Source organism: Gallus gallus, chromosome 28 (genome assembly GCF_016699485.2).
Source record: "Gallus gallus isolate bGalGal1 chromosome 28, bGalGal1.mat.broiler.GRCg7b, whole genome shotgun sequence".
NCBI classification, from domain to species: domain Eukaryota; kingdom Metazoa; phylum Chordata; class Aves; order Galliformes; family Phasianidae; genus Gallus; species Gallus gallus.
The window spans coordinates 1,499,157-1,526,663 of record NC_052559.1 but is presented as its reverse complement, the minus strand read 5'-3'; the positions used below and the strand labels follow the sequence as shown (position 1 = coordinate 1,526,663).

The 27,507-nt window shown below is 62.1% G+C and overlaps 6 protein-coding genes across 24 annotated transcripts in view; 2 read left to right on the top strand and 4 right to left on the bottom strand.

Moving 5' to 3' along the window:
• Positions 1-8,158, top strand: part of NFIC (nuclear factor I C) — a 42,415-nt gene extending 34,257 nt beyond the window's left edge. For 2 of the 13 annotated variants that reach the window (NM_001397303.1, NM_001397300.1), the window contains exons 9-11: positions 878-1,037; positions 1,937-2,022; positions 5,052-5,278. In NM_001397303.1, coding sequence (NP_001384232.1) covers positions 878-1,037; positions 1,937-2,022; positions 5,052-5,060 — 255 coding nt within the window. In that variant the 3' untranslated portion in view covers positions 5,061-5,278. Of the gene's footprint in view, positions 1-877; positions 1,038-1,936; positions 2,023-4,992 lie in introns of all 13 variants that reach the window. The other 11 variants (NM_001397302.1, NM_205271.2, NM_001397306.1 and 8 more) reach the window with 9 other exon arrangements.
• Positions 8,159-12,679: 4,521 nt separating this feature from the next.
• LOC121107733 lies at positions 12,680-14,193 on the top strand. 2 transcript variants are annotated; one of them, XM_046904623.1, is made up of 2 exons: positions 12,680-13,040; positions 13,113-14,193. In XM_046904623.1, the coding sequence occupies exons 1-2, from the start codon at positions 12,748-12,750 to the stop codon at positions 13,726-13,728; spliced, it is 909 nt and encodes a 302-aa protein (XP_046760579.1). In that variant the 5' UTR covers positions 12,680-12,747; the 3' UTR covers positions 13,729-14,193. The 2 variants fall into 2 exon arrangements, with proteins under 2 accessions (XP_046760579.1, XP_040509563.1); XM_040653629.2 differs by having other exon boundaries at positions 12,680-13,046; positions 13,119-14,193.
• A 386-nt stretch (positions 14,194-14,579) lies between these two features.
• On the bottom strand, positions 14,580-16,303 carry SMIM24 (small integral membrane protein 24). The gene is made up of 4 exons (XM_004948718.3): positions 16,117-16,303; positions 15,091-15,208; positions 14,969-15,007; positions 14,580-14,855 (listed from the first exon to the last, which is right to left on the bottom strand). The coding sequence occupies exons 1-4, from the start codon at positions 16,286-16,288 to the stop codon at positions 14,771-14,773; spliced, it is 414 nt and encodes a 137-aa protein (XP_004948775.1). The 5' UTR covers positions 16,289-16,303; the 3' UTR covers positions 14,580-14,770.
• A 1,138-nt stretch (positions 16,304-17,441) lies between these two features.
• On the bottom strand, positions 17,442-19,518 carry LOC101749344. Of its 3 annotated transcripts, none has more exons than XM_015299780.4 (3): positions 19,331-19,518; positions 17,987-18,262; positions 17,442-17,759 (listed from the first exon to the last, which is right to left on the bottom strand). In XM_015299780.4, the coding sequence occupies exons 2-3, from the start codon at positions 18,198-18,200 to the stop codon at positions 17,566-17,568; spliced, it is 408 nt and encodes a 135-aa protein (XP_015155266.1). In that variant the 5' UTR covers positions 18,201-18,262; positions 19,331-19,518; the 3' UTR covers positions 17,442-17,565. The 3 variants fall into 3 exon arrangements, with proteins under 3 accessions (XP_015155266.1, XP_015155268.1, XP_004948774.3); XM_015299782.4 differs by having other exon boundaries at positions 17,987-18,212; XM_004948717.5 differs by lacking the exon at positions 19,331-19,518 and having other exon boundaries at positions 17,987-18,301.
• Positions 19,519-20,095: 577 nt separating this feature from the next.
• Positions 20,096-23,639, bottom strand: DOHH (deoxyhypusine hydroxylase/monooxygenase). 3 transcript variants are annotated; one of them, XM_040653573.1, is made up of 5 exons: positions 23,504-23,639; positions 22,577-22,887; positions 21,621-21,697; positions 21,198-21,435; positions 20,096-20,533 (listed from the first exon to the last, which is right to left on the bottom strand). In XM_040653573.1, exons 2-5 carry the CDS (start codon positions 22,848-22,850, stop codon positions 20,223-20,225), a joined length of 900 nt encoding a protein of 299 aa, XP_040509507.1. In that variant the 5' UTR covers positions 22,851-22,887; positions 23,504-23,639; the 3' UTR covers positions 20,096-20,222. The 3 variants fall into 3 exon arrangements, with proteins under 3 accessions (XP_040509507.1, XP_040509506.1, NP_001026584.1); XM_040653572.2 differs by lacking the exon at positions 23,504-23,639 and adding an exon at positions 23,013-23,177; NM_001031413.2 differs by lacking the exon at positions 23,504-23,639 and adding an exon at positions 23,142-23,177.
• An 824-nt stretch (positions 23,640-24,463) lies between these two features.
• LOC426514 (putative nuclease HARBI1-like) lies at positions 24,464-27,132 on the bottom strand. 2 transcript variants are annotated; one of them, XM_424152.7, is made up of 2 exons: positions 26,964-27,132; positions 24,464-25,780 (listed from the first exon to the last, which is right to left on the bottom strand). In XM_424152.7, exons 1-2 carry the CDS (start codon positions 27,108-27,110, stop codon positions 24,662-24,664), a joined length of 1,266 nt encoding a protein of 421 aa, XP_424152.2. In that variant the 5' UTR covers positions 27,111-27,132; the 3' UTR covers positions 24,464-24,661. The 2 variants fall into 2 exon arrangements, with proteins under 2 accessions (XP_424152.2, XP_004948773.1); XM_004948716.5 differs by lacking the exon at positions 26,964-27,132 and adding an exon at positions 25,943-26,464.
• Between the last annotated feature and the right edge of the window lie 375 nt (positions 27,133-27,507).

The following is a 27,507-nucleotide window of genomic DNA, read 5'->3' as shown; positions in this document are numbered from 1 at the left end:
GCACCATGTGCACCATGCACCCAGCACCTCCAGCACCATCCATCCAGCACCCCATGAACCCAGCACCTCCAGCACCATGCACCCAGCACCCCATGCACCCCATGCACCCAGAACCATGTGCACCACACACCCAGCACCCCATGCACCCCATGAACCCACCACCCCATGCACCCAGCATTGTGTGCACCATGTAGCCAACACCACGTGCATCTGTGCATCCTGTGCTCATGCACCCAGCACCCCATGCACCCCATGCACCCCATGCAGCCAGCACCATGTGCACCATGCATCCAGCACCCTATGCACCCCATACACCCAGCACCATGTGCACCATGCACCCAGCACCCCATGCACCCCATGCACCCCATGTACCCACCACCCCATGCACCCAGCATTGTGTGCACCATGTAGCCAACACCACGTGCATCTGTGCATCCTGTGCACCACGCACCCAGCACCCCATGCACCCCATGCACCCAGCACCACGTGCACCATGCACCCAGCACCCCATGCACCCATGGCAGGCTCCCTTTGCACTGACACCAGTGGCGACCTCCATCCCTGCAGCACCCTGCAAGTCCTGCGTACCACAGCTCCGTCACCGAACACAGAGGGTCCTGGGGACCCCCTGCTCGGCCCCCCCCAGGCTCTGATGCCACGGTGGGGGGCGCAGCCTCTCTTCCCACGCGGGGTCGGGCCAGCAGAGGATGGATTGAGGCCGGCACTGCGATCCCCCCACCCTGTGACCCCCACGTGTGGGGTCTCACCGGCGCCATCAGCTCTGAGACCCAGCAAACTCGTGCCGCCGAGGGCCGCGCCGCCCTCCCTAATGCCTCTGTGCTGTTTTTTGTGTTCTGTGTCTGTGTTGTGTCCCCAGTTAAATGGAAGTGGTCAAGTGAAAGTGCCCAGCCACTACCTGCCCACGCAGATGCTGGCACCGCCACCTCCCCCCGGCATGCCCCGCTTGGCCGTCTCTCCTGACACCAAATCCGCCACGACAACTTCGGAGGGAGGGACGACCTCACCGACGTCACCCAGTAAGCAGCCCCGCGGCGCCCGCCCACCCGCCGGCCCCCCCACCTCCTCCGGGATGCGTGCCACGAGTTTGCCAGGTCTCGGGCAGGGCGACGGAGGGCGCACGGCGCCCCGTTCTTCCCAGCCCCGGGGGGGTGTGGGGCTCCCAGGTGGTCCCGCGGACCAGCAGGAGCCTTGTGGCCCCCCTGGGAGGCCGGCGGAGCAGGACAAGGCGGCGGAGCCCCGAGCCCAGGGTGGGCCTCTCCGTGCCTCGGGTCTCCCAGCGGTGCGGTGCTGCGGGGACGGTGCGGCGCTGGGCTCGGGGGGGGGGCCCGTACAGGAGGGTCCCCACCGGCTGCGGGGTGATGCTGGAGCGGGAGGGCTGGCCAAGCCCCCCCCGGATGTCAACGCTGCGCTTCGTTAGCGGTGGCGGCTAACGAGCTCGGCCCCCTTTGCTCTGATCCTGGACATTTCAACGCGTGGGGCTGCAGGGTTTGGGGCGCGCTGCGGCGGTGGGGAACGTCCCCGCGTCACTGCGCCAAGGGGACACCGCTGTCCCCAGACGCCAGCAGCCGGAGCTGAGTGTTGGTGGCATTACCGTTTCGTGGTGGGATGTGACAAGGGGACAGCTCACGGCCTGAGATCAACCACGGCCTCTGGGAGGGGGCTGGGCAGTGCCGGTCCCCCCCAGGCACAGGCCGGCAGTCCCAGGGGGCGCAGAGCCCACCGTCACCACCTCCGTGGGGTCCCGTTGCCGGACCCCATCCCGCGGTGGGCGCTGCGTGGCACCGCGCTGGACGGCCGTGCCGTGGGTCTGGGCACATCACCCATCTCCGGGTGCCCGGGGCGCCCATCCCTGCAGCGGGGGGTTGATGGCAGTGCCACCCACAGCGCCGTTAATCAGCTCTCGTTTGTTCCCCAGCCTACTCTGCACCAGGCACGCCCCCTGCGAACCGTTCCTTCGTGGGATTAGGACCAAGGGATCCTGGGAGTATCTATCAGGCACAGGTGAGATGGGGCGGGTGCTGGGGGGACCCTCCTGCCCTCGCCCTGCGCGGCGTCAGCGTGTGAGCGTCGCCGCCGTGGGCACCGTGCTGTGGCACTGCTGCAGCGGGCATTGCTGCCGTGGTGGTGTGACCGTGGGCACTGCAACGGGGGGCGTTGCAACAGGGGGCATCGCTGCCGTGGTGCTGCAGCCGTGGGCATTGCAGCTGTGGGCATTGCAGCCATAGTGCTGCAGCGGTGGGCATTGCAGCTGTGGGCATTGCAGCCATAGTGCTGCAGCAATGGGCATTGCAGCTGTGGGCATTGCAGCCATAGTGCTGCAGTGGTGGGCATTGCAGCTGTGGGCATTGCAGCCATAGTGCTGCAGTGGTGGGCATTGCAGCTGTGGGCATTGCAGCAGTGAGCACTGGTGCCACGGTGTTAGAACAGTGGGCGTTGCAGCTGTGGGCATTGCAGTAGTTGGACATCACTGCCGTGGTGTTGCAGCTGTGGGCATCGCTGCTGTGGTCATTGCAGTAATGCAGCTGCAGCTACGGGCATTGCAGCTGTGGGCATTGCAGTAATGAGCATCACTGTCGTGGTGCTGCAACTGTGGGCGTTGCAGCTGTGGGCATTGCAACCATGGTACTGCAACTGTGGGCATTGCAACCATGGTACTGCAACTGTGGGCATTGCAGCTGTGAGCGTTGCAATAGTGGGCGTCATTGCTGTGGTACTGCAGCTGTGAACATGGCTGCCGTGGTGCTGCAGCTGTCAGCGTTGCACCAGTGGGCATCGCTGCTGTGAGCGTTGCAACTGTAGCACTGATGCCACAGCATTGCAACCGTGGTGTTGCTGCCGTGGGCATCACCACTGTGCTCTTGCAAGCGTGGCATCACCACCTGGGCATTGTCACCACGGGCATCGTTGCTGTGGCATTGCAACCACGTTGTTACTGCTTTGGGCATCGCCGTTGTGTGCTGTGCTGCCCCGTGGGCAGCAGCACTGCAGCTGTGGGCATTGCAGCCATTGGGGTTCTGTGCTGTGGGCATCGCCTCCGTCCGACCGCCGCCGTGGGCACCGCCACCACCACGGGCACCGTCACCGCTGTCACTGCAGTGTCCCCATTGTGGGCACGGCAACAGCAGGGGGTCTCCAGGTGACCCCACACGGCCGTGTCCCCCATGGCACTGCAATACAGCCACGGCCCCGTGGCGTCGCCGGGCACAGGGGTACCCCCACGCTGTGTCCCCAACCACGTACCGCCCCCAGCGGGTCCTCTGCAGTGGCTCTGGGTGACCCCATACCTGGGTGTGAGTTTGGGGGGGTGGGGGGGGGGACGACGCATTGGGGAGCGGGGGTCAGCTGAGACCCAGCACGCTCGGTTCACGTGTGGTGGGGCCGGGAAGGGTTAAGGGAAGCGGAGGCCCCCGAGCTGTCTCGTTGCCAACGGAAACCAGACATGAGGTCATCGGGGATGAACTTGGACTTGGGGCAGCTGGAGACAATGGGAGAGCGGTGGGGGGCCCCCCGCCCCACCACCCCTGTGCTGGGGACAGCGCTGTCCCCAAGGGAGAGCCCTGGGGGCGTCACCGCAGCGCCTTCGGTGGGGTGAAGCCGTCCCCAAAATCGCCGTGAGGGGTGGGGGGGTGGAGCACAGTGGCCCCAAAATGGGGATTTGCTCAGTGGTGGCACTGGTGGGGACAGTGTGGGGATGCTGGGGACCCGTCCTGCTGCTGGCACAGGGGAGAGCTGGGCAGACAGTGTGGGACATGGAGGGGCACAGTGACGTGGGGACATGGGGACATGGAGGGGCACAGTGACATGGGGACATGGGGACATGGAGGGGGCACGGTGATGTGGGGCCATGGAAGGACACAGTGACATAGGGGCATGGTGACGTGGATGGGCATAGAGATATGGGGACATGGAGGGGCACAGTGATGTGGGGACCTGGGGACATTGAGGAGCACAGTGGCATAAGGACATGAAGACATGGAGGGGCACAGTGACATGGAGACATGGGGACATGGAGGGGCACAGAGATATGGGGACATGGGGACATGGGGATGTCGAGAAGCACGGTGACATGGGGATGTGGGGACATGGGGGGGCGCACAGTCACATGGGGACATGGAGGGGGCACAGTGATGTGGGGACATGGAGGGACTCGGATGGAACACAGTGATATGGAGACATGGAGGGGCACAGAGACATGGAGATGTGGGGACATGAAGAGGCGCACAGTCACATGGGGCACAGTGACATGGGGATGAGAAGGGGGCACAGTGACATGGGGACATGGGGGGGCACAGTGATATGGGGGGCACAGTGACAATGGGGACATGGGGGGGGCACAGTGACATGGGGACATGGGGGGCACAGTGACAATGGGACATGGGGGGCACAGTGCCACTGGGGGGGCACAGTGACAATGGGACATGGGGGGCACAGTGACATGGGGACATGGGGGGGCACAGCGACATGGGGGGGCACAGCGACATTGGGGGGCACAGTGACAATGGGGACATGGGGGGCACAGTGATATGGGGGGGCACAGTGACAATGGGGACATGGGGGGGCACAGCGACATGGGGACATTGGGGGGCACAGTGACAATGGGCTCATGGGGGGGCACAGTGCCACTGGGGGGGCACAGTGACAATGGGACATGGGGGGCACAGTGGCAATGGGACATGGGGGGCACAGTGACATGGGGGGGGCACAGTGACAATGGGACATGGGGGGCACAGTGCCATGGGCACATGCTGACACGGTGTGGGATGTCGGGACGTGCAGCACCCCAGCACAGCCGGCCGTGTTCTGCCGGCACAGCGGGGACAGCAGCGCGGGGGACATCAGATGTGGCACAGCGACACCGTCTGAGGGCGTCCACCCCCCCAACCCCCCCCAACCCCCCCACCTCCACGCAGGGAAGCCGAGCCGTGGGGCTGCGGGGCTCAGCACTAACGCCGCCTCTCCTTCTCTCCGCAGTCCTGGTACCTGGGATAGCGCGGCCGTGCCACCCTTCGCTCCCTTCTCCTCTGCTTTAGGCACCCTGAGAGGACCCCCCCGGCGCGGAGCCCCCGGCGGACAGCGTGCATTTACCACCACCTCCACCACCTCCATCGTGACGACGACGACGACGACGACGACGACGACGACAAAGCAAAACCAAACCCCCCCCTCCCCCCCTCCCCTCGGCCCCCCCCATCCCATCCCCGGACGGAAGGAGAAGAGGGAAAAGGAAGGAAGGTTGGAACTTTTCTTTTATGAAAAGGAAAAACAAAAAAAAAAACAAAAAAAAAAACAACAAAAAAAACAAAAACAACAAAAAAAGAAAACAACAAAAAAAAAAAACCCAACCAAAACCAACAAGAAAAGAAAAAAAAAAAAAAAAACGCCACAATGGAAAGGAGGAAAAACAAAAAAAAAACCACCACAAAAAAGTGAAAAACGGACTACAAAATAAACCCTGCGAGGACCTTTAACCCCCCCCGACCCCCCCCCCGAAATTGTGCCCCCCCCCCCGCCGCCCCCACCCCCGGCGATGAGGCTGAGACCCGACGCACTTCGTGACGGCGGTGGCCCCGCGGGGCGCAGTGCTGCGTGCGCGCAGTGCTGGGACTCATTCAGTCGCGCCTCTACGTGAGTAGAAATGAACAAACCCCCCCCCGACCCCCCACCCCGACCCGACCCGACCCCCCCATCCCATCCCATCCCCATCCCCGCCCCCCCCCCCCGGCTGCCGTAGGGGCGGCGATACGCGGGGATGCGGCTGCGTTCGCCGTCGTGCGGTTCTTCCGTTGCGCCGTGGGGACGCGGTGGCACCGCGACGTGGGGTGGCACATCGGCACCGCGACGTGGGGCCGTGGTGGCACAGCGGCGCAGCGCTGTGGTCGTGCATTGAGGGGACGGGGGGGGGGTCCGGGGGGGGGGGGGGTGGGGGGCGCGTATGGGGACACGCAGCGGCACCGCGCCGCCCATATGGGGACGTGGGGTGGGGACCCTCCCGGTGCTGCCCCCGGGGGGTGACGCGGCTCAGCTGCTGCTCTGCGGCGTCCCCACGCGTCCCCGTGTGCCCGAGCTATGCATTCCTGTGGACGGGTACCGCGTGGACTCGCAATGACGGAGGGAGGGGTTGGATTGTGTTGCACATTTTGTAGGAAATGCACTTTTAAAAAGAGGGAAAGCTGAAAAAAAAAAAAAAGAAAAAAAAAAAGGAAAAAAAAAAAAAGGAAAAAAAAAATCATAAAAGAGGAGGAGGAGGAGGAGGAGGAGGAGGAAGAGCAGACAGAGCCCGGCACTGGTTTTGCTGGGGTGGATGGTTTGGGATTTCTGGGTGTTTTTGTTGTTGTTGTTGTTGTTTTTAATCGCAAATACGATGGAGGAAAGGAGGAGAGCGAAGGCACTGCAGAGCCCCCCCGGAGCCCCCCAACCCCACACCCCCATTGCTTCAAGTGCCTCAATCCCCCGTGGTGGGGCTGGGAGATGACAAAGCCCTGCACCGGGCACTGCTGCACCCGCACCGAGCATTGCACTGCTGCACCGAGCATTGCAGAGCAGCACTGAGCATTGCAGAGCAGTACCGAGCATTGCACAGCAGCACCATGCATTGCAGAGCAGCACCAAGCATTGCAGAGCTGCACCGAGCATTGCAGAGCATCACCAAGCATTGCACAGCTGCACCGAGCATTGCACAGCAGCACCATGCATTGCAGAGCAGCACCGAGCATTGCACAGCTGCACTGAGCATTGCACTGCTGCACCGAGCATTGCAGAGCAGCACTGGGCATTGCAGTGCATCACCGAGCATTGCAGAGCAGCACTGAGCATTGCAGAGCATCACCGAGCATTGCACAGCTGCACCACGCATTGCACAGCAGCACTGAGCATTGCACAGCTGCACCGAGCATTGCACACCAGTGCTGATGCAATCGCACACCAACTTTGCAGCATTGCACATCGTTGCACGCCGGTGCTGAGCATTGCGTGCCAGAATGGAGCATCGGTTTTCCAGCACTGGAGCATTGCACACCTGCACCACAGCGCTGCACGCTGCCACCGAGCAAACAGAGCATTGCACAGCTGAGCAGCAGAGCGTTGCACGCCGGTGATGTGCGTTGCACACCGGCACCGGAGCGTCGCTGTGCTTGGAATTGGCTGCAGCGTCGCACAGCAGCACCGGAGCATCTCTTGCTGGTACTGGAGCATTGCAAACCAACACGCAGGCGTCGCTTGCTGGCACCAAAGCATCACATATTGACCCCGAGAGCATTGCACTCCAGCGCCGGAGCATTGCAAACTGACACCGGAGCACTGCAAACTGGCAGCAGTGCGTTGCACGCTGACACACGGGAGTGCTGCACTCCAGCACCAGAGCCTTGCACGCTGCCGTCGCAGCACTGAACGCTGGCACCAGAGCGTTGCAAACTGACAGCAGAGCATTGCACCGGAGCACCGCTCACGGCACACGCGGAGGCCCAGAGGTGTCCCTGACCCACGGAGGATATCGCTGTGCCCACGGGGAGGGGGGGGGGGGGGGGGGGGGGGGGGTCGTGGGGGCCGTGCCGCCCCATGGGCAGTGCCTTAGAGCAGAGGGACCCTCCACGGACGAGGAGGAGGAGGAGGAGGACAGCGAAGGCCCCCAAGGGACAGCACTGTGTCCCCAAAGCCGCCGCCACCACCACCCTGGATGTCATTGTCACAGCGGGGCACGGTGCTCCTGGAGCCAACCCGCAGCACCCATGGAATCCAGAGACCCCACAGACCCCATATGGACCCCACAGACACTGTGGACCCCGTGGACTCCAGAGATCCTACAGACCCTGCAGACCCCATGGACCCCATGGACTGCAGAGACCCCCGTTAATCCTGGAGACCCCGTGGACTCCATAGACCCCACATATGCAATGGAACCCATGGACCCCACGGACACCATGGACCCTATGGACCCCATATACTCCACAGCCTAAGAGACCCCAAAGACCCTACGGACTCCATGGACCTCATGGACCCCACAGGCCTCGTGGATCCCATAGACTCTACAGACTGCGTGGACCCCTTGGACCCCATGGACCCCACAGATCCCATTGACCCCATGGGCCTCATAGACTCCACAGACTCCATGGACCCCACAGATCCCATGGACCCCATGGACTCCATGGACCCCAAAGACCCTATGAACTCCATGAACTTCATGGACCCCTTGGATCCCATTGACTGCATGGACCCCACAGACCCCTTGGACCCCATGAACCCCACAGATCCCATTGAACCCATGGAGCCCATGGACCCCACAGCCTTCACGGACCCCAAAGGCCCCACAGCCTCCATGGACCCATGGATGCTACAGATCCCATTGACCCCATGGACCTCATAGACTCCACAGCCTCCATGGACCCCAAAGACCCCATGGACCTCATGGACCCCACAGACCCCTTGGACCCCATGGACCTCACAGATCCCATTGACCCCATGGACCCCACAGCCTCCATAGACCCCACAGATCCCATTGACCCCATGGACCTCATAGAGTCCACAGCCTCCATGGACCCCAGAGACCCCATGGACCTCATTGAACCCCGCAGACCCCTTGGACCCCATGGACCCCACAGATCCCATTGACCCCATGGACCCCACAGCCTCCAAGGACCCTACAGCCCGTTGGGCCCCATGAACCCCACAGATCCCGTTTAACCCATGAAGCCCATGGACCCCACAGCCTTCATGGACCCCAAAGACCCCACGGACTCCATGGACCTCATGGATGCTACAGATCCCATTGACCCCATGGACTTCATCGACTCCACAGCCTCCATGGACCCCACAGACCCCATGGACCTCATGGACCCCACAGATCCCATTTAACGCATGAAGCCCATGGACCCCACAGCCTTCATGGACCCCAAAGACCCCACGGACTCCATGGACCTCATGGATGCTACAGATCCTATTGACCCCATGGACCTCATAGACTCCACAGCCTCCATGGACCCCGAAGACCCCATGGACCTTATGGACCCCACAGATTCCGTTTAACGCATGAAGCCCATGGAGCCCACAGCCTCCATGGACCCCAAAGACCCCATGGACCTCATGAACCCCACAGATCCCGTTGAACCCATGGAGCCCATGGACCCCACAGCCTTCATGGACCCCAAAGGCCCCACAGCCTCCATGGACCCCGCAGACCCCCCACGTCCCACCCCATACCGCCGCAGTTGGTGACGCTGTGGGGAACGCAGGCAAAGCGATGAACCCCGGGGACAAAAACCACCAAAAACTCCACACCCCACCCCAAAAAAGAAAAAAACCCCAACAGAGAGACGACAACGAGAAAACCCACATAGAAAAGAAAATAAAAAAATAAAAAAAAAGACAAAAAAAACCCCAAAAAACCACACGGAAAACAGCGCTTTGTGCAGGGGGAGACTTCGGGGGTCGTTTGGTTTTTTTTAGGGAGACGAAAAAAAGAGGAGAAAAAAAAGACAAAAAAAAAAAGCAGAAAAAAAAACAGCAAAATAGAGCAAACTCATAGCGCAGAGGAGTGCATGGTGCTTCGGGGCTGACGCTGTGCATGGCAGAGCCGCATAACCGGCTGGCCCTTCCTTCCCATCCCGGAAAGAGGAAGAAAAAAAAAGCAAAAAAAAAAAAAAAAAATCAAAAAAAAAGACTGGAAAAAAAAATAAGAAAAAAAGACGGAAAAAAAAAAAAAGAGAGAAAAAAAAAATAATAATCCGTGTTTTTTTTTTTTTTTTTCCTTTCGGTTTTTTAATGGTTCGTCCCGATTTGCACGAGGTTTTTCTACACGCGATGTGCCTTTGCGCCTCCGGAGAGCCCCGCCGCGGCCTCAATGCACAGGAGGAGCTGCATGCTGATGGGGGGGGGTCCTGACGTGGGGAGGGGGTGGGGGGGGGGGGATGTTTTGGGGTGGGGGGGGGGGTCCGTCCGCCCGCTCGTCTCTGCATGTTGTGCGCCGGGGCCGTTCCGTTGTTCCCGTTGTTGTTTCGGCTGTGCCCCCCCCGACCCCTCGCCCACACCCCCCCCCCCCCAAAATGCTCCTCCTCCTCCTCCTCGTAAACGTCTTCCAGACTGAGTGCGTCCTGTCCGAACACACCGAATATGCAATACCCCCCCCTGCTTTTGTAAAGGGGGGGGGGGGGCGGGGAGGGGGGGGGGGCAGCCCCTTTGCTTCGCCTCTTATTTCCCTTCCTGATTTTAATGGGGGGGGGGGGGGGGGGAGGGGGGGGTTGTTTGTTTCTTTTGTAATTTTTTTTTTTAATTATTATTATTATTAATCTTTCGCTTTTAAGCAACCAAAGGCGGGGGGGGGGAGGGCGAGGGGGGGGGGGAGGAACCGGGAGAACCCCCCCCCCTCCCCCCCAAATATCACCCAGCGTTTGGGTGTAGGGGGGTCATGGTGTACCCCCCCCCCCCACATACACACTATGAGCGGGGGGGGCTCTCGGTGCAGGATTTAAACCGTGTGAATGTATTGTGCCCCCCCTCCCCCCCCCCCCCCGCAGTGGGACGCAGTCCGTCCCCTCTGACCGGGAATCCCCCCCCCCCCCCCCCCCCAAAAAAAAGAAACCCCATAAAACAAATCCGGACTTTGCCTTAAAACCACGCGGCTGAGGACCGACGCGGGTTGTGACACCGATGGGGGGGGGGGTTAATTTGGGGGGGGGGGGTCCCGGAGAGGGAATCGGGATGAGAGAAAAAAAAAGAATTGCTTTTTTTTGTGGGGGGGGGGGGAATAAATGGTGTAAAATCAGGAATGGTTTGAAAACCTGCGGGGGGGGGGGAAAGAAATGACAAAATGAATAATCATTCCTGAGTGCCCCCCCCCCCAACCCCTCCCCCACCCCCCGGCCGGACCCCCCCCCCCCCGCCGCCCCGATTTGGGGTTCTGGGGGTGGGGGGAGCGCAGGCGCCCCTCGGGCCGGGCTGACCCCCCCTCCCCCCCCCCTTTCCCTGCTCCCACCCCACGCGTGGGCCCCCCCCGCTCCACCGCTGCCTTCGCCTCCTGGGGGTGGGGATGGGGGGGGGGCACAGCGCCCCCCCCTCCCCCCCCCCCCCCATCATCAACCAGAACCCGCCCTCGGCAAGAAAAGCACCTTAAAAACGTTCTAAAAAGGCAAAAAAAAAAAGTAAGAAGACATAAAACGATGGCACCCCCCCCCTCCTGCCCCCCCCCCCCATAATCTGGGGGCTTCCGGGTTGGGGGGGGGGGGGGGGGGTTGAAGGAGCACCGTTTGCACTGCTCTGCGCCCCCCCCACCCGGTAAGGGAATATGCAAAACCCCCACCTCCCAAAAAGGGGTCCGCGGGGGGGGGGGATGGGGGGGTGCCCGGTGCGGGGGGGGGCATTGCTGCACTGCTCCATTGGCTGCATTGCTGCGTTGCTGCGCTGCTCCGTTCCCCCCCCGCAGTCACTGGCAGTGATTTGGCGGAGTGGAGCGCAGTGATTTGTTTGGGGGGGGGGGCGGACCCTCAATCAGCTCTTTGTGGGGGGGGCACTTCGTGTGTGTGTGTGTGTGTGGGGGGGGGGGGGTGACACACACACACATAATGGGCTGCCCCCCCCCCCCCAGCATCGCTCTCATGCACTACAGCCCCGGGAGGGGCCACGTTTTGGGTGGGAAAGAGAGAAGCAAAATCCAACCCCCCCCCAAATGGCATTAAAACAAAAAGAGAACAAACAGAGGGGAAAAAAAAAACCCATAAAACAGTAAAATAAAAGACAACCCCCCCCCCCCCCCCCAATATCCCCCCCCCGGTAACGGCCGCGTCCGATGGCTGTGTGTATCTCTGCTATGTACCCCTGGGGGGGGCGGGGGGGGCCCACGCTCGGTACGCGGTGCGGATGGGCGCTTCCCCTGCAGGCATCCATTGGGCTTTTTTGTTCTTTTTCTTTTCTCGTCTCTTTTTTTCCCTGTTGGGATAACGATGGGGGGGTGAGGGGGGGGGGGGCAAAATATATCTGGGGGGGGGGGGGGAGAAATAAGGGGGACACGAAGGCCCCGAGCGCGGGCGGCCGGCGGCCAATGACAGCGATACCAAAAATGCCACGCAGTGCCTCGCTGCCCCCCGCCGTGCTCAGGGCCGGACCCCCAACACCGCCCCCCCCCCCCCCCTCCCCTCCAGGACCCCCCCATTGCAGCTGGGGGGGGGGCTATGGGGGGGGGGTGCAGCTCTGTTTATGCCGCTGTCTGTATGGCGGCTCCTATTGCAGCTCCTATTGCAGCTCCTATTGCAGCTCACCTTGCAGCTCACCTCGCCCTTCACATTGCAGCCCACCTTGCAGCTCGTGTTGCAGTTTACATTGCAGCCCACGCTGCCGTTTGCATTGCAGCACGGGCTGTGGTTTGCATCGCAACTCATTGCAGCTCATCTTGCGACTCAACTTGCAGCTTCCACTGCAGCGCGCATTGGGATTCATAGTGCAGCCCACATTGCAGCTCCCATTGCAATTTATATTGCAACTGACTGCAGCTCACGTTGCGATTTGTATTGCAACCCGTGCTGCACTTTATATTGCATCTCGCACTGCAGTTTATATTGCAGCTCATACTGCAGTTTACATTGCAGCTCATATTGGAGCTCACGTTGCAATTGATATTGCAGCTGACTGCAGCTCAGGTTGCAGTTTATACTGCCACTCACATTGCAGCCCATATGGCCATTTATATTGCAGCTCATCTTGCAGCTCACATTGCAGCTTATATTGCAGCTCACATTGGAGCTCATGTTCCGATTTATATTGCAGCTCACATTGCAATTTACATTGCAGCTCATATTGAAATGTCTATTGCAGCTCATATTGCAACTCGAATTGCAGTTTGAATTGGAGCTCACATTGGGATTCATATTGCAGCTCATATTGCAACTTATATTGCAGTTTATATTGCAACTCATATTTGGAGCTCATACTGCAGTTTATACCGCCACTCACATTGCAGCTCACATTGCAGTTTATATTGCAGCTCAGACCACAGCTTATATTGCAGCTCACGCTGGGATTCATATTGCAGCCCATGATGCAATTTATAGTGCAGCTCATATTGGAGCTCACAGTGCAGTTCATTCTGCCACTCACAATGCAGCCCATATTGCAATTTATACTGCAGCTCACTTTGCAACTCAGCCCACCGTTTATATTGCAGCTCAGGATGCAGTTTATATCACCATCAGTCTTGCAGTTCGTTTCTGCTGCCCCACTCCTATTGTGACCCACATTGCAGTCCCTATTGCAGCTCAGCACTGCAGTTCGCACCACACCTTCGCGCTGCAGTGCTGCTCTTTGCGTTGCAGTTCGTCCTGCAGCTCCCCACGCACTTCACACAGCAGTCTGCATTGCAACACTGCCAATCACGGCGCGATTTGCATTGGAATGCACGCTGCAGTTTACGCTGCTTTCACATTGCAATCGCAGCTCCGTCCCCCATTGCCCCCCCCCCTCCCCCCCCCCCATAACAAAACTCCATCGCAGTTCGGGCTGCAATTCACGCTGCAAACTCCACACCAGGATTTCTGCTGCAGCTCCCATTGCCACCCACAGTGCCACGGATGCACACTGCAGGATACGCTGCAACCTGTGTTGCAACCTCCATTGCAATGCATATTGCCCCCCCCCCGCGCCCCCTGCATGCCCCCCCCCCCCCCCCCGCGGAGCTTCAGCCATGGAAACCCCCATTGTATGTATGCAAACCCCCCCCTCCTTACATGACAATGGGTTTTGATTTTTCTTTCTTTCTCGCTGATTTGAGGATTGTTATTATGGGGTTGGTTTTATTTGCCCCCCCCCCCCCCCCTCCCGCCCCCCCCGAAGCGATCCTCCCCTATGCAAAAAAAAAAAAAAACAAAAAACAAAAAAAAAAGGAGGAAAAAAAAAAAAAGGAGAGGAAAAAATATTAATAATAATAATTAAAAAAAATTAATAAAAAGCCGGAAAAAAAAGCAAAAAAAAAAAAAAAAACAGAAAAGAAAAAAAAAAAAGACGAAAAAAAAATGTATAAAAATTAAACAAGCTCTGCTTCAACTCCACGCAGCGTCCGCGTCTGATTCCGGGGGGGAAGGGGGGGGGGGACACGGACGACACGGGTGGGCGCTGTCCGACTTGGGTGCCCCCCACGCGCGGGTGTGGGCAGAGGGATATGGGGGTACAGGGTGCAGTGGGGGAGGGGGTCAGGGTTAGGGTGAGCGCTGGGACGGAGGGGGGGTGTCCGGTATGAGTGCCCCCACGCGGGGATGGGACACACGTGGGGGACATATGGGGGGGTGGACACGCGTGGGTGCCGTGGGGATACGGGGAGGGGATACTGGGAAGGGGAATGGGATGGGCTGAGGGCCGACGGCGTCCTGAGTGGGTATCCCCAGTCGGGACACTGAAGGGGATGAGGGCAGCGGGCGCACGACACCGATACGGACACGCGTGGATGCCTCCCTTTGCCCACGTGGGACCGCGCGTGGGGCGCTCCCCCCCGCCACGTCACCCCACAGCCACGTGACGCCCTCCCCCCCCCGCTCTGTCACCCCCCCCACACGCGCTGTCCCCACGCGTGACACCACACCTCGCACTGCGGGCCGGCAGCTTTACTGGGGTACCCCCACAGCCCCCCCCACCCCCCCGCGGCTCGCAGCTCCCACGCGCGGTGCCGGGGCGGCGCTCCGCTCCATCCCGCTGCGATCCGCTCCGGGTTTTGCCGCCGGCCGAGGAGCGCTCCGCAAAACGCGGCGCGGAACCGCCGGGCCCGGGCAGCCCACGCGTGTCACAGCGACGTGGCTTTGCTCTTCTCCCGTTCGTCGTCGCTGTCCTTCTCGGCCGCGGCGTTGCTGTACGCTGCGCGCTCCATGCTGCGGGGACAGCGGGCTCAGCGCGGCGCTCCCACGCGGGACACGCGTGGGTGAGCCGTTAAGGGCGATCCGTGGGGGAGAATGGGACAGCGGTGCGGTTGGGGCCGCGGTACCTGTGGGCGGGTTGCTGCTCCGAGGAGTCCTCGTGTTCTCTGCGTGGGGACATCGCGCGTGAGCGGCGCTCGGGGTCCCCCCCCCACTCCACCCCCCCCACCCCCCCCTCCCACGGACCCACCTGCGCGTCCGCAGCCGCCAAAGCCGCCCCACGAGCAGCAGCACGAACACCACGAATAGGAAAACCACCACCGCCGTGAGACCAATCAGCCACGGCTGCAGCTGCTGGGAGCCCACGGCTGCGGGACAGCGGGGACACGAGTGGGGGTGTGGGTGCGGATGGGGACGGAAGGGAAGGGGGACGGACGTGGGGTGGGCAGCAGCGGCAGTGGGGACAGCGGTGAGTTGAGGGATGGGGGGGGGGCGGCGGTGGGGATGGGAACAAACGATGGGGATGGGGATGGGGATGGGGGTCAGGGAACAGGGATGGGGTCAGGGATGGGGGTGGGAATGGGACAGGGATGGGAATGGGGATGGGAATGGGATAGGAACGGAGTATGGACAACGATAGGGATTGGGACAGGAGAAGGGGATGGAGAGTGGGATGGGGACGGGGACAGGTGTAGGAACAGGGAATGGGAACGGGGGTAGGGAAGGGGTCAGAGACAGCAGTGGGGAAAGGGAGAGCAGTAGGGATGGGGGCACGGATGGGGACAGGGATAGGGATGGGGGCAGGAGTTTGGGATAGGGATGACAATGGGGACAGCAATGGGGATGGATGGTGATGGCAATAGGGACAGCAATGGGGACAGGGATGGTGATGGCAATAGGGACAGCAATGGGGACAGGACGGGGGATGGGGATAAGGGACATCGAGGGGGATGGGGACGGGGATGGGAATGGGGTGAGGACAGGGACAGGAGTGAGGTCAGGGGCCGCAATGGGGACATGGATGGGGTCGAGGACAACGGTGACGGCACCAGGAGACCCCAATCCCATAAGGGACAGCACTCCATCCTGGGTGCGGGGAGCTGAGCGCACCGAGCTCAGTGCTGGGGGGCACTGTGGGCAGTGGGGACGGCGCGGTGCCGACCCCCCTCAGCACCCCCAACCCATCCCCGTGGGAGAACACAGCACCCCCCCACCCCCAATCCTACCACCCTGACCCCAGGCTGTGCGCTGGGGGGGTGGCAGCGGTGGCACTCACTCTGTCCCCGGGCGGTGGCAGTGAGGGCCGCCAGCAGCAGCAGCTCCGGGAGCTGTGGGACACACAGCATTGTGGCTCTGATCCGCACACAGCGCTGCGCCCCACACGAGGCCAACGGGCGGCTTTTATTGGGATCAGGAGGGCGAATGCCACCGAGTGCCACCAACGCCATGGCAACGCCGATCCCTTAACCCTTGGGTGGTGGCACTGCTGCTCTGCTACGACACCGGCACCAATGGGACCCCGGGAACAGAGGGATGGAGGGGTGGGTGGGGGGTGGGTGGGTGGGAGGTGGATATGTGGACGGGTGGGGAGATGGGTGGATGGACAGACAGGTGGACAGGAAGATGTTGGATGTGTGGATGGATGGATGGATGGATGGATGGATGGAAGGATGGATGGAAGGATGGATGGATGGATGGGAGGAAAGGAAGGGAGGGAGAGAAGGAGGAAGGTAAGGAGGGGAGGGAGGGAGGGAGGGAGGGAGGGAGGAAGGAAGGAAGGAAGGAAGGAAGGAAGGAAGGAAGGAAGGAAGGAAGGAAGGAAGGAAGGAAGGAAGGAAGGAAGGAAGGAAGGAAGGCTGGACAGATGAAGGTATGGATGGATGGATGGATGGATGGACGGACGGACGGACAGATGAAGGTGAGGATGGATGGATGGATGGATGGATGGATGGATGGATGGATGGATGGACAGACGGACAGATGGAGGTGGGGATGGATGGGTGAATAGGTGAAAACTTGGAAAAGTGGTGGATGGACGAATGGACAGACAGATGGACAGGAAGGTGGGTGGGTGGATGGACAGATGGATGGATGGACAGATGGGCGCTCAGATGGATGGATGGCTGTAGGGCCCACCCAGCCCAGTGCCACCTCTCCCCCTCGGCCATCACGTGCCCAACTACACCCATGTGCTATCAGTGCTCCCATCACAAAGGCCTCATCACGGGCCGCTGCGTTTTGCCTCCCTCCTTCCCTCGGAGGCCATGGAGGCACAGAGGGGTTGGTGGCGCCTCTGGGAGATGCGTGGGCTGTGCGGGGGTCCCTCCTGTGGGAAATGCCCATGGGGTGCAGGTGGAGCCTGGGGATGGGCACCCTGTCCTGCTGTGGGGGGGTCTGTGCCCCCTCCTGCAGCACAGTGGGGCTCATGGGCGCTTTGTCGCCACCAAACCCATCTTGGGGGCACCCATGGAGCGCTGCCCCGTCGGCACCCACACCGGGGGGCACATCGGGGTCCACGTATCTGAGCCCCCATCTGAGTCCACGTGGCCGCCTGCACGTCCTTGTGTCCGTCCCGTGCACACACGCATTCCCGTGCAAAGGTTGGGATCCCCAAGGGCACAGCGGGGATTTATTGGGGTGCGGCGCGATAGCGGCCCTGAGATACGCAAACAGAGACAGAGGGGGTGGGGACAGAGTGCCAGCAGTGGGCACAGCCCCCGCGCCCCTAAAAAAGCCACTTCTTGCGGGGATCCACAAAGGAGATGGAGCTGCGCGGGGCGGCGGACAGCAGCGGCGATGGGGCCTCCATGCCCGGCAGCACCCCAACACCTTCACCCTGAGCCCCGTCCTCCGCCTCGGGTGTGCTCCCTTCACCCATCACTGCCTTCTCCTCCTCTGCTTTGGGTCCGAATGCCCAATCTGTGGGGACAGAGCTTTGTCAGCGATGTCGTCCCCCCCCCCCCCCCCCCCCGATGCCACGCGGGTGGGTCCCCAATACAAAGCGCTGCACCCGCACTGTGCACACAGAGCCCCATCCTGCGCCCACTTTGGGGCAGAAAGCAGCCCCTTTGGCCACCCTATTCCCACTGCCCCACTTCCCATACGGGCTCGGGGACCCCCACCCGCGTCCCCCTCCCAGTGCTCACCGGCAAAGTCGTGCACCAGGTCCTTGATGAGGTGCCCCACGATGGCGTACGCCACCACCAGCACCAGGGAGACGGCCATCAGCAGGTAGAGCACATAGCGGGGCAGGCGGATGCTGTCCAGGGCGGGGGGTTTGTACTCCACGTACAGCACCCCGTCCTCCTCGGGGGGGGACTGCAGCAGGTGGCGCGGCACCGGGACCCCCGGGAGGGCCATCGCTGGCTGTCACTGCGTGGGGGGACGCAGGGGACAAACGGCATCAGGGTCTTCGTGTCCCCCTGCAGCGGGAGATGGATGGCACCGAGGGCAGAGTGCCCGTGGGAAGGAGCTTAGCGCGGTAATCCGGGCACGGCGGGGGGGGGCTGAGCACAGAGGGGCAGACAGAGGCGCCCCGGGATCCCCCACATCCACACCTGGGGCAGTGCTGCAGGGGATGGGCAGCCCTGTGGGAGCGGGGAACAGGCTGCAGAGAATCCCCATAAAGGAGGGCTGGGGTGGGCTCGCTCCCCCCGCAGCTGCCTGAATCCCCACATTCTGGCCCTGAAAGCTCGGAGCAGATGGTGTGAAACGCACTGCAGTGCTCAGAGCCGCTCAAAACAGTGCAGGGCTGCGGGTCGGGGGGGGCGCAAAGCAGCCCCAGAACCTCTGGAACAGCCCAAACCCCTTCCCCACCCCGCAGGGCCGGAGAGGCTCAGTGCCTCCTCCACATCCCGGCTCTGCTGCGCCCACGCCAGATCCCAGCCACAAAAATGCCACATTGGTTCCAACTCGGACTTAAAAAAAGCGTTTGAAGGAGTTGAGGGTTGGGTTTTTGTTTTTTTTTTTGCAGGAGGAATGAGGAGGAGAGGCAAAAAGATTTGGCACTGCTCCTCCTCGCTCAGCACGACGCACACATGGGAGGGTTGGCGCACGGAGGCAGCGAGGAGCAAGGGTTGGAGCGCTGCGATAACCGGGGAGAACACGGTGGTAATCACCGCTCAGCACTCCAATCTGCGTGCTGATAAGGAGCCCATTGCCTCGCAACGGGGAGGCAGCACATCTGTGTCCCACGCCCCACGCCCACGGCCCACATCCCCCCCCATCCCCTGCACCCGTGGGGCGCGGCGGTACCCGAAGGCCAGCAGTGCTGCGGTCTGCGTGGGGTGAAGGGGGCGAAGAGGGAGGCTCTGTGACGGCACACGTTGGGTGACCCAAAGTTGTGTCCCCACAAAGAGCCCCCCGCGGGGTTCTGGGTTGGAGCAGAGTGGGACAGCACTGGGGGGCCCCCACCGCCCCCACCTGGGGGACGACACCGCGCGGAGCAGCAGCAGCTTTACGAGCTAAGAGGATCGAGCAGAGTGACTCACAGACTTTGGCCAAGGGGAAAGCACCGTCAGCAGGACGCACTGCACACTGCAGCACCACGGGGAAGGCTCACCCACGGGGCTGTGGGGTTGTTCTTTGCCCACGCCGTGTCCCCCTCCCTGTGGACACAGGCCCAGGGAACCCCAGCCACGGCCGGAGCCCTCCAGCCACGCAGCTGCTGAACGGCGGCTCAGCTCACACCCAGCACCGCTGCTTTATTTCCTCCCAGCCCCACGCAGATCGGGGCGCTGGCAGCTGGCAGCAGCTGGCAGAGGCAGCCCCGCAGCTCTGGTTAAGCACAGGGGAAGTCCGGGCAGGCTCTGCCTCACCCTGCGAGCCTTCATCGCAGCGCCATTCCCCGCAGAAAGAAAAACCGCGGCCAAACCTCCTGAGCCGTGCCACGAAACGAACCCCATCCCAGGGCAAAGGCTGCTGCGAGCACAGAGCCAGCCTGCCCCGACAGGAGAGGCCAAACCCACAGAGATCCTCCGGCAGCTGCGGAGATGAAGAGGAAGCCGGCTCTGCACCAGCACCGAGGGCGATTTCAAGGCATCTCACGGCTCCAACCCACCGGAGCCTCTGCCTGGAGCCGGCCCCGACCCCTCCAGCACAGTTCAGGCGGGGGAAGCGAAGCCCGCTCGCTCCGAGGCACCACGATGGGCTCCGACACGCAGCACGAGCCCACCCACTCCGAGCCCCGAGCCAGGCTGCGGGCAGGGAACGACGCAGATCCAGGAAACGGGGAGCAAGTAGCAGCTCAGCCTGGATTTGGATGCAGAAGGCGGCTGTAATTGTGCCAGAGAGCAAAGCCGGTTCCGCCTCCACCACGGATCCACGGCGACGGAGAACAGGGGAAGCGCTCCCGGGGGAAGGAAGCAGCAGGCCCGGCTGGGCTCAGGCCTGCAGCCTGCAGAGCCCGTCGGCATACTGGAACTGGGGGCCGTTCTCATACTCGTACATGTCCAGAGCCACCTCGCAGCTCTCCCGCACCACCCGCTCCTCGTCCTGGGCGAAGGCACGCAGGGTCTCCAGGCAGGAGGGCCGTGCGATGGAGCCCAGCGCCTCGGCGCACTCGTGCCTCACCATGGGGTTCTCAGCACGGCTGCGCAGCGCAGCAGTCAGCTGTGGGACGCAGGCTTCGTCCTGCATCTGGCCCAGCACGTAGCCGATCTCGTGGCGGAAGAGAGCGCTGCCGGCGCGGAGCCCTGAGGGAGGAGGTGAGAGTGAGTCCCCCAACCGTGAGCTGAGCCCCAGATCCAAACGCTGTGGGGCAGAGGAAGCCATAGGGAGGACAGCGGGGGCTGCCTTTCTGCAGACATGTGGGGCTCTGGGGGAAGGGGACGCGGTCTCATGCCACCTCTTGCCCCCACACTGCCCCACTGCTGACTGCCTCACAGCGTAACAGCCCTCCTGTGCTGCTGTGGGATGGAGAAGCCACGGCACAGGGTTTCCAAACCCTTGGCTCACACTGATGCTAGAGGGCACCATCGGCTTCCCTGGGGCTGCAGAGGGTAACCAGCAGGGTCATGGACAGTGCTCTGCCCCTTTTCCTTTTAGGACATACGGATGCTCTTCTCCAGAATAACTCCCAAAGCTCAGAGTGAGGCTGGATGGCCGCAGCCCCTCCAGGATGGGGAAGCAGTTCCCCAGAACCGGGAAACACCAGCACAACCTGGCAAACCCCACAGAGACAGTGAGGGGAAGGGGCTGTGAGACACCAGAGAGCACCGAGCGCTTTGAGAGTAGGGGGGCAGGCAGCTCTAGAAGCAGCAGTGCAAGCAGCCACGCAGCTCTGGATTTGGGAAATCCAATCGTGGATTAACCCACGGCAGACCCACAGCGAGCAGACAGCCCCAGGCCAGCCCTTACCATCAGCCAGTGCCAGCACAGCATCACGGCCCCCCAGGTTCCGCAGGGCAAACATGGCCCGGTAGCGGTCGAACAGCGGGCGCGACTCATCCAGGAGCACCGCGCGCAGCGTGGCCACGTCCGTCTCCTCAGCAGGGGGAGCAGGATCCACCGAGCGGTAGGGGCTGCTGCCCGGCTCCTCCCCGTGCTCCTGCAGCCATTCCAGCCTCCTGACAGCCAGCTGGCACGTCTCTGCCACCTGTGGGGACGGGGACGCGGCGTGGAGGCACTGCACAGGGCTGGGAGTAAGCACAGGGCTCCCCTGAGCAGCAGAGCTGTGGGGCTGCGACAGCAACTGTGGTTCCAGTCCCTGGTGTCACCCTGTAGTCCCCAGTGTCACCCTCCCGTACTGACCCGATGCCACTGCCACCCTGACAACCTCACCTCCACCACAGGATCCTCCGAGTAGCGCCTCAGGACGTCCAGCACCTCGGGATCCCCAATGGCACCCAGGGCCTCACCTGAGAAGAGATGTCAGCAGGTGGGGGTGTGTCTCAGGGTGTCCACCCTCCCCCATACTGACCGATGTGAGAACCCCGGGAGAGCCTCAGGGCCCAACAGGAGAGCCTCAGCTGTGCCCAAACACCCCAAAATCACAGAACCATAGGATGGCCCGGGTTGCAAAGGACCGCAATGCTCATCCCGTTCCACCCCCTGCTATGTGATGGTCGCCAACCAGCAGCCCAGGCTGCCCAGAGCCACATCCAGCCTGGCCTTGAATGCCTGCAGGGATGGGGCATCCACAGCCTCCCTGGGCAAAATCACAAGGTAGAAAAAGGCCTCTAAGAGCATAAACTCCATCTGACACCCCACCCCCACCACGCCCACTAACCACATCCCCTGGTCAAGCCCTCTCATCCTATCACTGGGATAGGATTACCTGGGAGCAGAGGCTGACCCTCCCTCACCACAACCTCCCTTCACAGAAGCCCCCTGAGCCTCCCCCTCTCCAGACTGACCCACCCCATTCCCTCAGCGCTGTACTCCAAACCCCTCACAGCCCCACTGTCCTTCTCTGGACACACTTCAGTGCCTCAATGTCTTTCTTGTAGTGAGAAACACAACACTGAGCACAGCACTGAGCCTCACAGAGCTGAGTACAGTGGGACGATCACCTCCTGCTCCCACTGGCCGTATTATTGCTGACACAACCAGCACGCCATCGGCCTTTTTGGCCACTCGGGCACACTGCCACGTCCTCCTCCCCAAAAACCACTGCCATGGCAACGGCCAGTGGGGAGAGGAGACCTGGCCAACCGGTTGGGCCAGGGGATGCGGTGCCGTGCTCTGCGGCACTCAGTGCATGGCACACCGACATCCGCTGCCCTGCAGTGCCATACCTGCCTCGTGCCGGACCATGGGCTCCTGCTGGCTGTCCTGCAGCACGCCGAGCAGCGCAGGGATGGCGGCACGGTCGCGCATCTGGCCCAGGCAGAAGGCCAGCTCGTGTTTCAGCAGCGCAGAGCTGTCGGCAAAGCCCCGCACGATGCAGTCGATGGCCGCGGGGCCTCCCAGGTTGCGGAGGGTGAAGAGGGCGCGGAAGCGGGCGGGCAGCGGCTGGGCAGCATCCAGCAGCGTGCGGCCGATGGCAGTCACCTCTTCCTCGGTCACCATGCTGGCGGCTCGGGGTCACGGCTCTCTGCTCACATTCCTGTGTAAAGAAAGGATCCGAGGCGTCCGAGTGAGCCCCGCGCGGTGACGGCACCGAGAGTAGGCCCGGCGCTGTGTGATGATGGGCCCCGGCCCCGCGGGACGGGGGTAGGGGTGGAAGCGGACCCGGACGGATGAGATCCCTGAGAGGGACCGGGACCGGGCACTCAACCGGGCCGGAACCGGGGCGAAGCGGCCCGCAAGGAGCCGGGCCCTAAACCGCGCCGGACCCGGAACCGCCGGACTGGCACTCACCACGCGCCGCCATGATGCTCCCCACGTGACCACGCCGGAAGTTCCTAACACCGCTCTTCCGGTTAAGGGCAGTGGGAGCGCCGCTAGCGGAAGTGGGGGCGGACGGGGAACGAGGCCAGCAGCGGCGCATGCGCAGTGGCGGCGGGGCAGGCCCAGGGCGGTGGTCTCTGGCGCTGCTCTGTGGGCTGCCCCGCTGCCCTCCATAGATGCTGTGGCTCCCCAGGGCTGCCCCGTGAGGGCACCACATGGCTTCTAGGCCGCCCCACGCCCCTCTCGCCACGATTCCCTATGACATCCCCATAACCTCCCACTGCTCCCCTCACCCCAGTGGTGCCCCACAGCGCAAACGCAGAAGAAATTACCATTCTCCATCCCCTGCCAGGACTGTGCGCTCAGCCAAGGCCATTTCTGAGCCCAGTGGGATCCAGGCCCCCGCCCCACAGGCACCCAGCAGTACGTGCATTCCTGCTCCGAGCTCTACACATGTGGGTATTTCCCAATCTGCTGCTAACGGGATGTCACAGTGCTCTCGGTTGTGCCTTCCCACCCATCCCTCTCCTGGGCATACTGATCTTCCATCACTGCCATGGGATGGCACGAGGCTGGCGGCGCTGAGCCCCTCGCAGGGAGCTTTGCAGCGCTTCTCCCACGCTCCCAGCTCGAAGGTACCACCTCCTGGCTACACACCATCACATTTTGGCTGCAAAATGCACACGCAAAAATGAGACAGGCTGCAAACAGACCCCATCCAATGCTGACAGCCGGTGAGCAGCTCTCAGCGTAGTGGGTGCCAGGAGGGAGAAGATATGGGGCTGCAGCCAACTCGGGGATGTGGCAGCCACCCCACTGCCCCCCGAGCCCGGATCTGTCGCCGTGGGAAGGCTGGCTCAGCCAGGCATGCCCAAGCTGCTCCCCCGCCCACTGCCTGGAACAAAGTGCTGAGGCAGGTGTCTGTGCCTGGCCCTGCCTTGGCACAGTGAAGCAGTGCGCCACGGGGCTCAGCCACCATTGTGTGATTTCTCAGCCATAAGCAGCAGAGCCGTGTGCTTCCCTGCACGGCAGCACAGTGGGATAGGGCTCAGACCCCCAAGCATAAAGTTTTAGTTCTGCAGAGCTGGCTTTGCAGGTGCAGTGCCATTCCCAGCCGGTGCCAGCCCACAGCAAGTCACCACTCTGCTTCCTCCTCCCCTTCACTGTCTGCACACATTTGCACAATGGGTTTTGTGCTTTGGAGCTCTGCCTCCTCACTCTCAGCCCCTCAGAGCCCTGCCAACATTAGGGTTGCAGCCATGCCCTCGCAATGGGACGACCTGACAACCCTCCCCCTCGCCAAGCCATGACCCTGCTTTATTCACACAGCACAGAGCACATCACTACATTGATCAAATCCCAGCAGAGAGAGCCCAGGTGTGAGATCCCTGGGCTGCCTGCAACCGAGAAGCAAACAACCAACACGAACTGAAGGGCTGGCACCGACCCGCAGGGCCCAAGGAGGAGCACGGTGTGTCCCTCCACAGCCATCAGCCCTCCCCACAGTTCTCAAAGTACTGGCACATCAGTTCACGCACTTGCTCAGCCCGGCCATCCTCCATGGCAGCGGGCGCAGGCTGGCAAGGCTTGGGCAGCTCGGTGGGCTCGGTGCCCTCCAGCCACTCCTCGTTGAATGGGTTGTCGTGCGCCTCGCAGACGTTGTGCAGAATGCAGCAGGCCAGGACGAGGGTGGGCAGCAGTTCCAGGCTGCAGTCATCACACTTGAGGAGGATCTGCCAGCGGGCCTTCAGGCGCAGGAAGGCGTTCTCGATCACGCTGTGCGCCCGCTTGAGGCGGTAGTTGAACTGCAGCTGCCTTTGGGTGAGGCTCTCATCCTCCTGGTAGGGCTTGAGGATCCAGTCCTGCAAGGGGTAGGTGGCGTCACCCAGCAGCACGTACTTCTGAGCCTTGCCCATGAAGTCCTTGGGCGGGTTGGGGCACAGCCGGCCCTCCTTGGCCAGCACCCAGAGGCTGGAGCTCTCCAGCACCGCGCTGTTCTCCATGCTGCCGGGAAAAGCAGTGGAGACATCCCAAAACTGACCCAGCCCATCCACGGTGGCCTGGGTGAGGATGGAGTGCCAGCCCTGCCCGTTGCAGTAATCGGCACTCAGGCGCAGCGGGGGGTTGATGGGGATGTGCAGGCTGTCCAGGGCGCCGATGCAGTGCGGGAAGCCCCAGCGGGTGCGGAAGATGCGCACCATGTTCTCCAGCTCCTTCTCGTCGGGCAGACGGAGGTAAAGGGGTTTCAGCAGCAGAACCACGGCGTAGCTCACCTCCCGCACGCACGTCTGCACGGTGGAAGGCCCGACCCCGAAGAGCGGGCTGAGAGTCTGGTACTCCACGTTGGTGGCCAAATGCCACAGGGCCACAGCCACCCGCTTCTCCAGGGGCAGCGTGGGGTGGAAGTGGGCGCTGTGTGGGGCCAGCCCCGGCCTCAGGCGGTTGCAGATGTAGAAGAAGGTCTCCCGGGACATGCGGAACTTATCCAACCAGTCCTGGGGGCCAAATTCCTTCAGGACCACCCGTTCCCACCAGTCTGCGCCCCGCAGGCTGGGCCAGGCGCGGGGATAGAAGTAGCAGCTGGTTCTCCTCCGGCGAGCGATCAGGAGCTGCGGGGAGACCACGGGGCTGTGAGACAGCTGCTCCCCAACCCTAATTCCCCCTCAGCCGACATTATTTTGCCCTCTGAGGACAAGGCAAGCTCAAGCAGCGCAGGATGAAGGGATGCCCAATGACCCTGGGCTCCAGGACCTGCTGCAAGGGGATCGAACCTTCACATTCCTGGGAAGCCCCAGGAACCCGTCCTTTGTGCCCCTCCTGTCCCCATCCTTTGAGCTCCCGTGACCTCTGTGTCCCAGGTCTTTCCTGTTCTCCATCCTTTGTGTTCCCCATCTTTCACCTTTTATCCCACTCTGTCCCTGTCCCCCACATTTCTGTAACCCCTGCATCTTTCGCATTCCCTCTCCTTTACATTTCTACATCCTCTGCTTCCTCTGTACTTCGTGTGTTGCCTTTTGTGCCCAGGCTCTCATTCCCATGTCCTTCGTGTCCCCAGTCCTTTTTTGTCCCCCCAGTCCCCATCTTTGGTGTCCCTGTGACCCATGTCCCCTCTGTGTCTTTCCAGCCCCCTGTCGTTTGCATCTGTTATTTGTGTCCCCAAATCCCATCTTATATCTCCCTGTCCTCACATCCTCCATCGGTCACATCTCATTTTTTGTGACTCCACGTCCTTTGCATCCCCTCCGCAACCCCGGCCCTTCATGCTCAAATCCCCCCTCTTCTCTGTCCCCCCCATCATTTGTGTCCCCATCCCCACCATTTGTGTCCCTGTGACCCGTTTACCCCTTGTCCCTTATCCTTCTGGTCCCCCATCCTTTATGTCCCCTGTGCCCCCTCCTTTACATCACTGTACCCCCCCCCCCCCATCCCCATTGATTGTGTCCCATTTTTTGTGTCCTCTGCATCCCTTCATTCCCAGGCTCCCATTCCCCATTTCACCACCCCCACATCCTCTGTCCTTTGTGTCCCCGTGACCTCTGCATCCTCCATGTCCCCGTGCTTCATCTGTGTCCCCCCATCCCCCTCTGACTGTGTCTCTGTGCCCCCCCCCACCAACCACGTCCCACTTTTCATCACCTCCGTGTCCCCACACCCTCTACATCCCCTGTCCTTCGTGCCTAGGCTTAAGGCCCCATTTCTCCCCCCCGCCCCCCTTGTCCTTTCTGTCCCTGTGACCTCCACCCCTCCCCACCACCCCGTCCCCATTTCCGCGTCCCCCCCGCCGCCCCTCACCGTCATCAGCCGCTTCTGCCGCTGGCTGTAGTAGTGCCGGAGCCACGCCCGCCGCTGCGGCCCGTCCCAGCGCCCGGCCATGGCCCTCCGCCGCCCTCCCGCCCGCCGCGCCAACGCGCACAGCAGCATCAGCAGCCGCTCCTGCATTTTCAAATCGGGAGCCGGGGCCGCCCTGGAAGTGATCGGCCGCGGGGTCACGGCGGGGCGGTGCCGCCTCGACACGGCCTCGAGGAGAGCGGGGGCGGCGCAGGGCCCGCTGCGGGCCGGCCGAGGGGGGCACGGCAGGGCTCCCTTCGCTCGCTCCGGGTTGTTTGGTTTTATTTTAAGGGAATGACCGAGGCTCTCTCTAGCTTCCGTTTATTAGTGCTTGTTGTAAACACAGCCCGGCGGAGGAACAATGAGGAACGGGGCGGGGTGGGCCCGCTCTCCGCCCCACTCCCCGCCGAGGTCCCGCGGGTCGGAGCAGGCCGCGCCGTTACCATGGCAACGCCCGCGGGCACTTCCTGTATTCATTCGAACGGGTGGACGGTGCGCTCCCGTCGTG

Bases quoted from the DNA above. Each gene is read 5' to 3' on its own strand.
- LOC121107733 (XM_046904623.1), top strand. From the start codon at position 12,748: ATGTTCCGATTTATATTGCAGCTCACATTGCAATTTACATTGCAGCTC. The intron at 13,041-13,112 runs TGCAATTTATAG...TGCAGCCCATAT, and splicing joins ATTCATATTGCAGCCCATGA to TGCAATTTATACTGCAGCTC.
- SMIM24 (XM_004948718.3), bottom strand. From the start codon at position 16,288: ATGGCGTTGGTGGCACTCGGTGGCATTCGCCCTCCTGATCCCAATAAA. The intron at 15,209-16,116 runs GTGAGTGCCACC...GCTGTCCCGCAG, and splicing joins TGCCACCGCCCGGGGACAGA to CCGTGGGCTCCCAGCAGCTG. The intron at 15,008-15,090 runs GTGGGTCCGTGG...GTCCCCACGCAG, and splicing joins TGGCGGCTGCGGACGCGCAG to AGAACACGAGGACTCCTCGG.
- LOC101749344 (XM_015299780.4), bottom strand. From the start codon at position 18,200: ATGGCCCTCCCGGGGGTCCCGGTGCCGCGCCACCTGCTGCAGTCCCCC. The intron at 17,760-17,986 runs GTGAGCACTGGG...CTGTCCCCACAG, and splicing joins CCTGGTGCACGACTTTGCCG to ATTGGGCATTCGGACCCAAA.
- DOHH (XM_040653573.1), bottom strand. From the start codon at position 22,850: ATGGTGACCGAGGAAGAGGTGACTGCCATCGGCCGCACGCTGCTGGAT. The intron at 21,698-22,576 runs GTATGGCACTGC...ATCTCTTCTCAG, and splicing joins CATGGTCCGGCACGAGGCAG to GTGAGGCCCTGGGTGCCATT. The intron at 21,436-21,620 runs GTGAGGTTGTCA...CCGTCCCCACAG, and splicing joins CGGAGGATCCTGTGGTGGAG to GTGGCAGAGACGTGCCAGCT.
- LOC426514 (XM_004948716.5), bottom strand. From the start codon at position 26,128: ATGCGAAAGATGCAGGGGTTACAGAAATGTGGGGGACAGGGACAGAGT. The intron at 25,781-25,942 runs GTTCGATCCCCT...GTCTCCCCGCAG, and splicing joins GGCTTCCCAGGAATGTGAAG to CTCCTGATCGCTCGCCGGAG.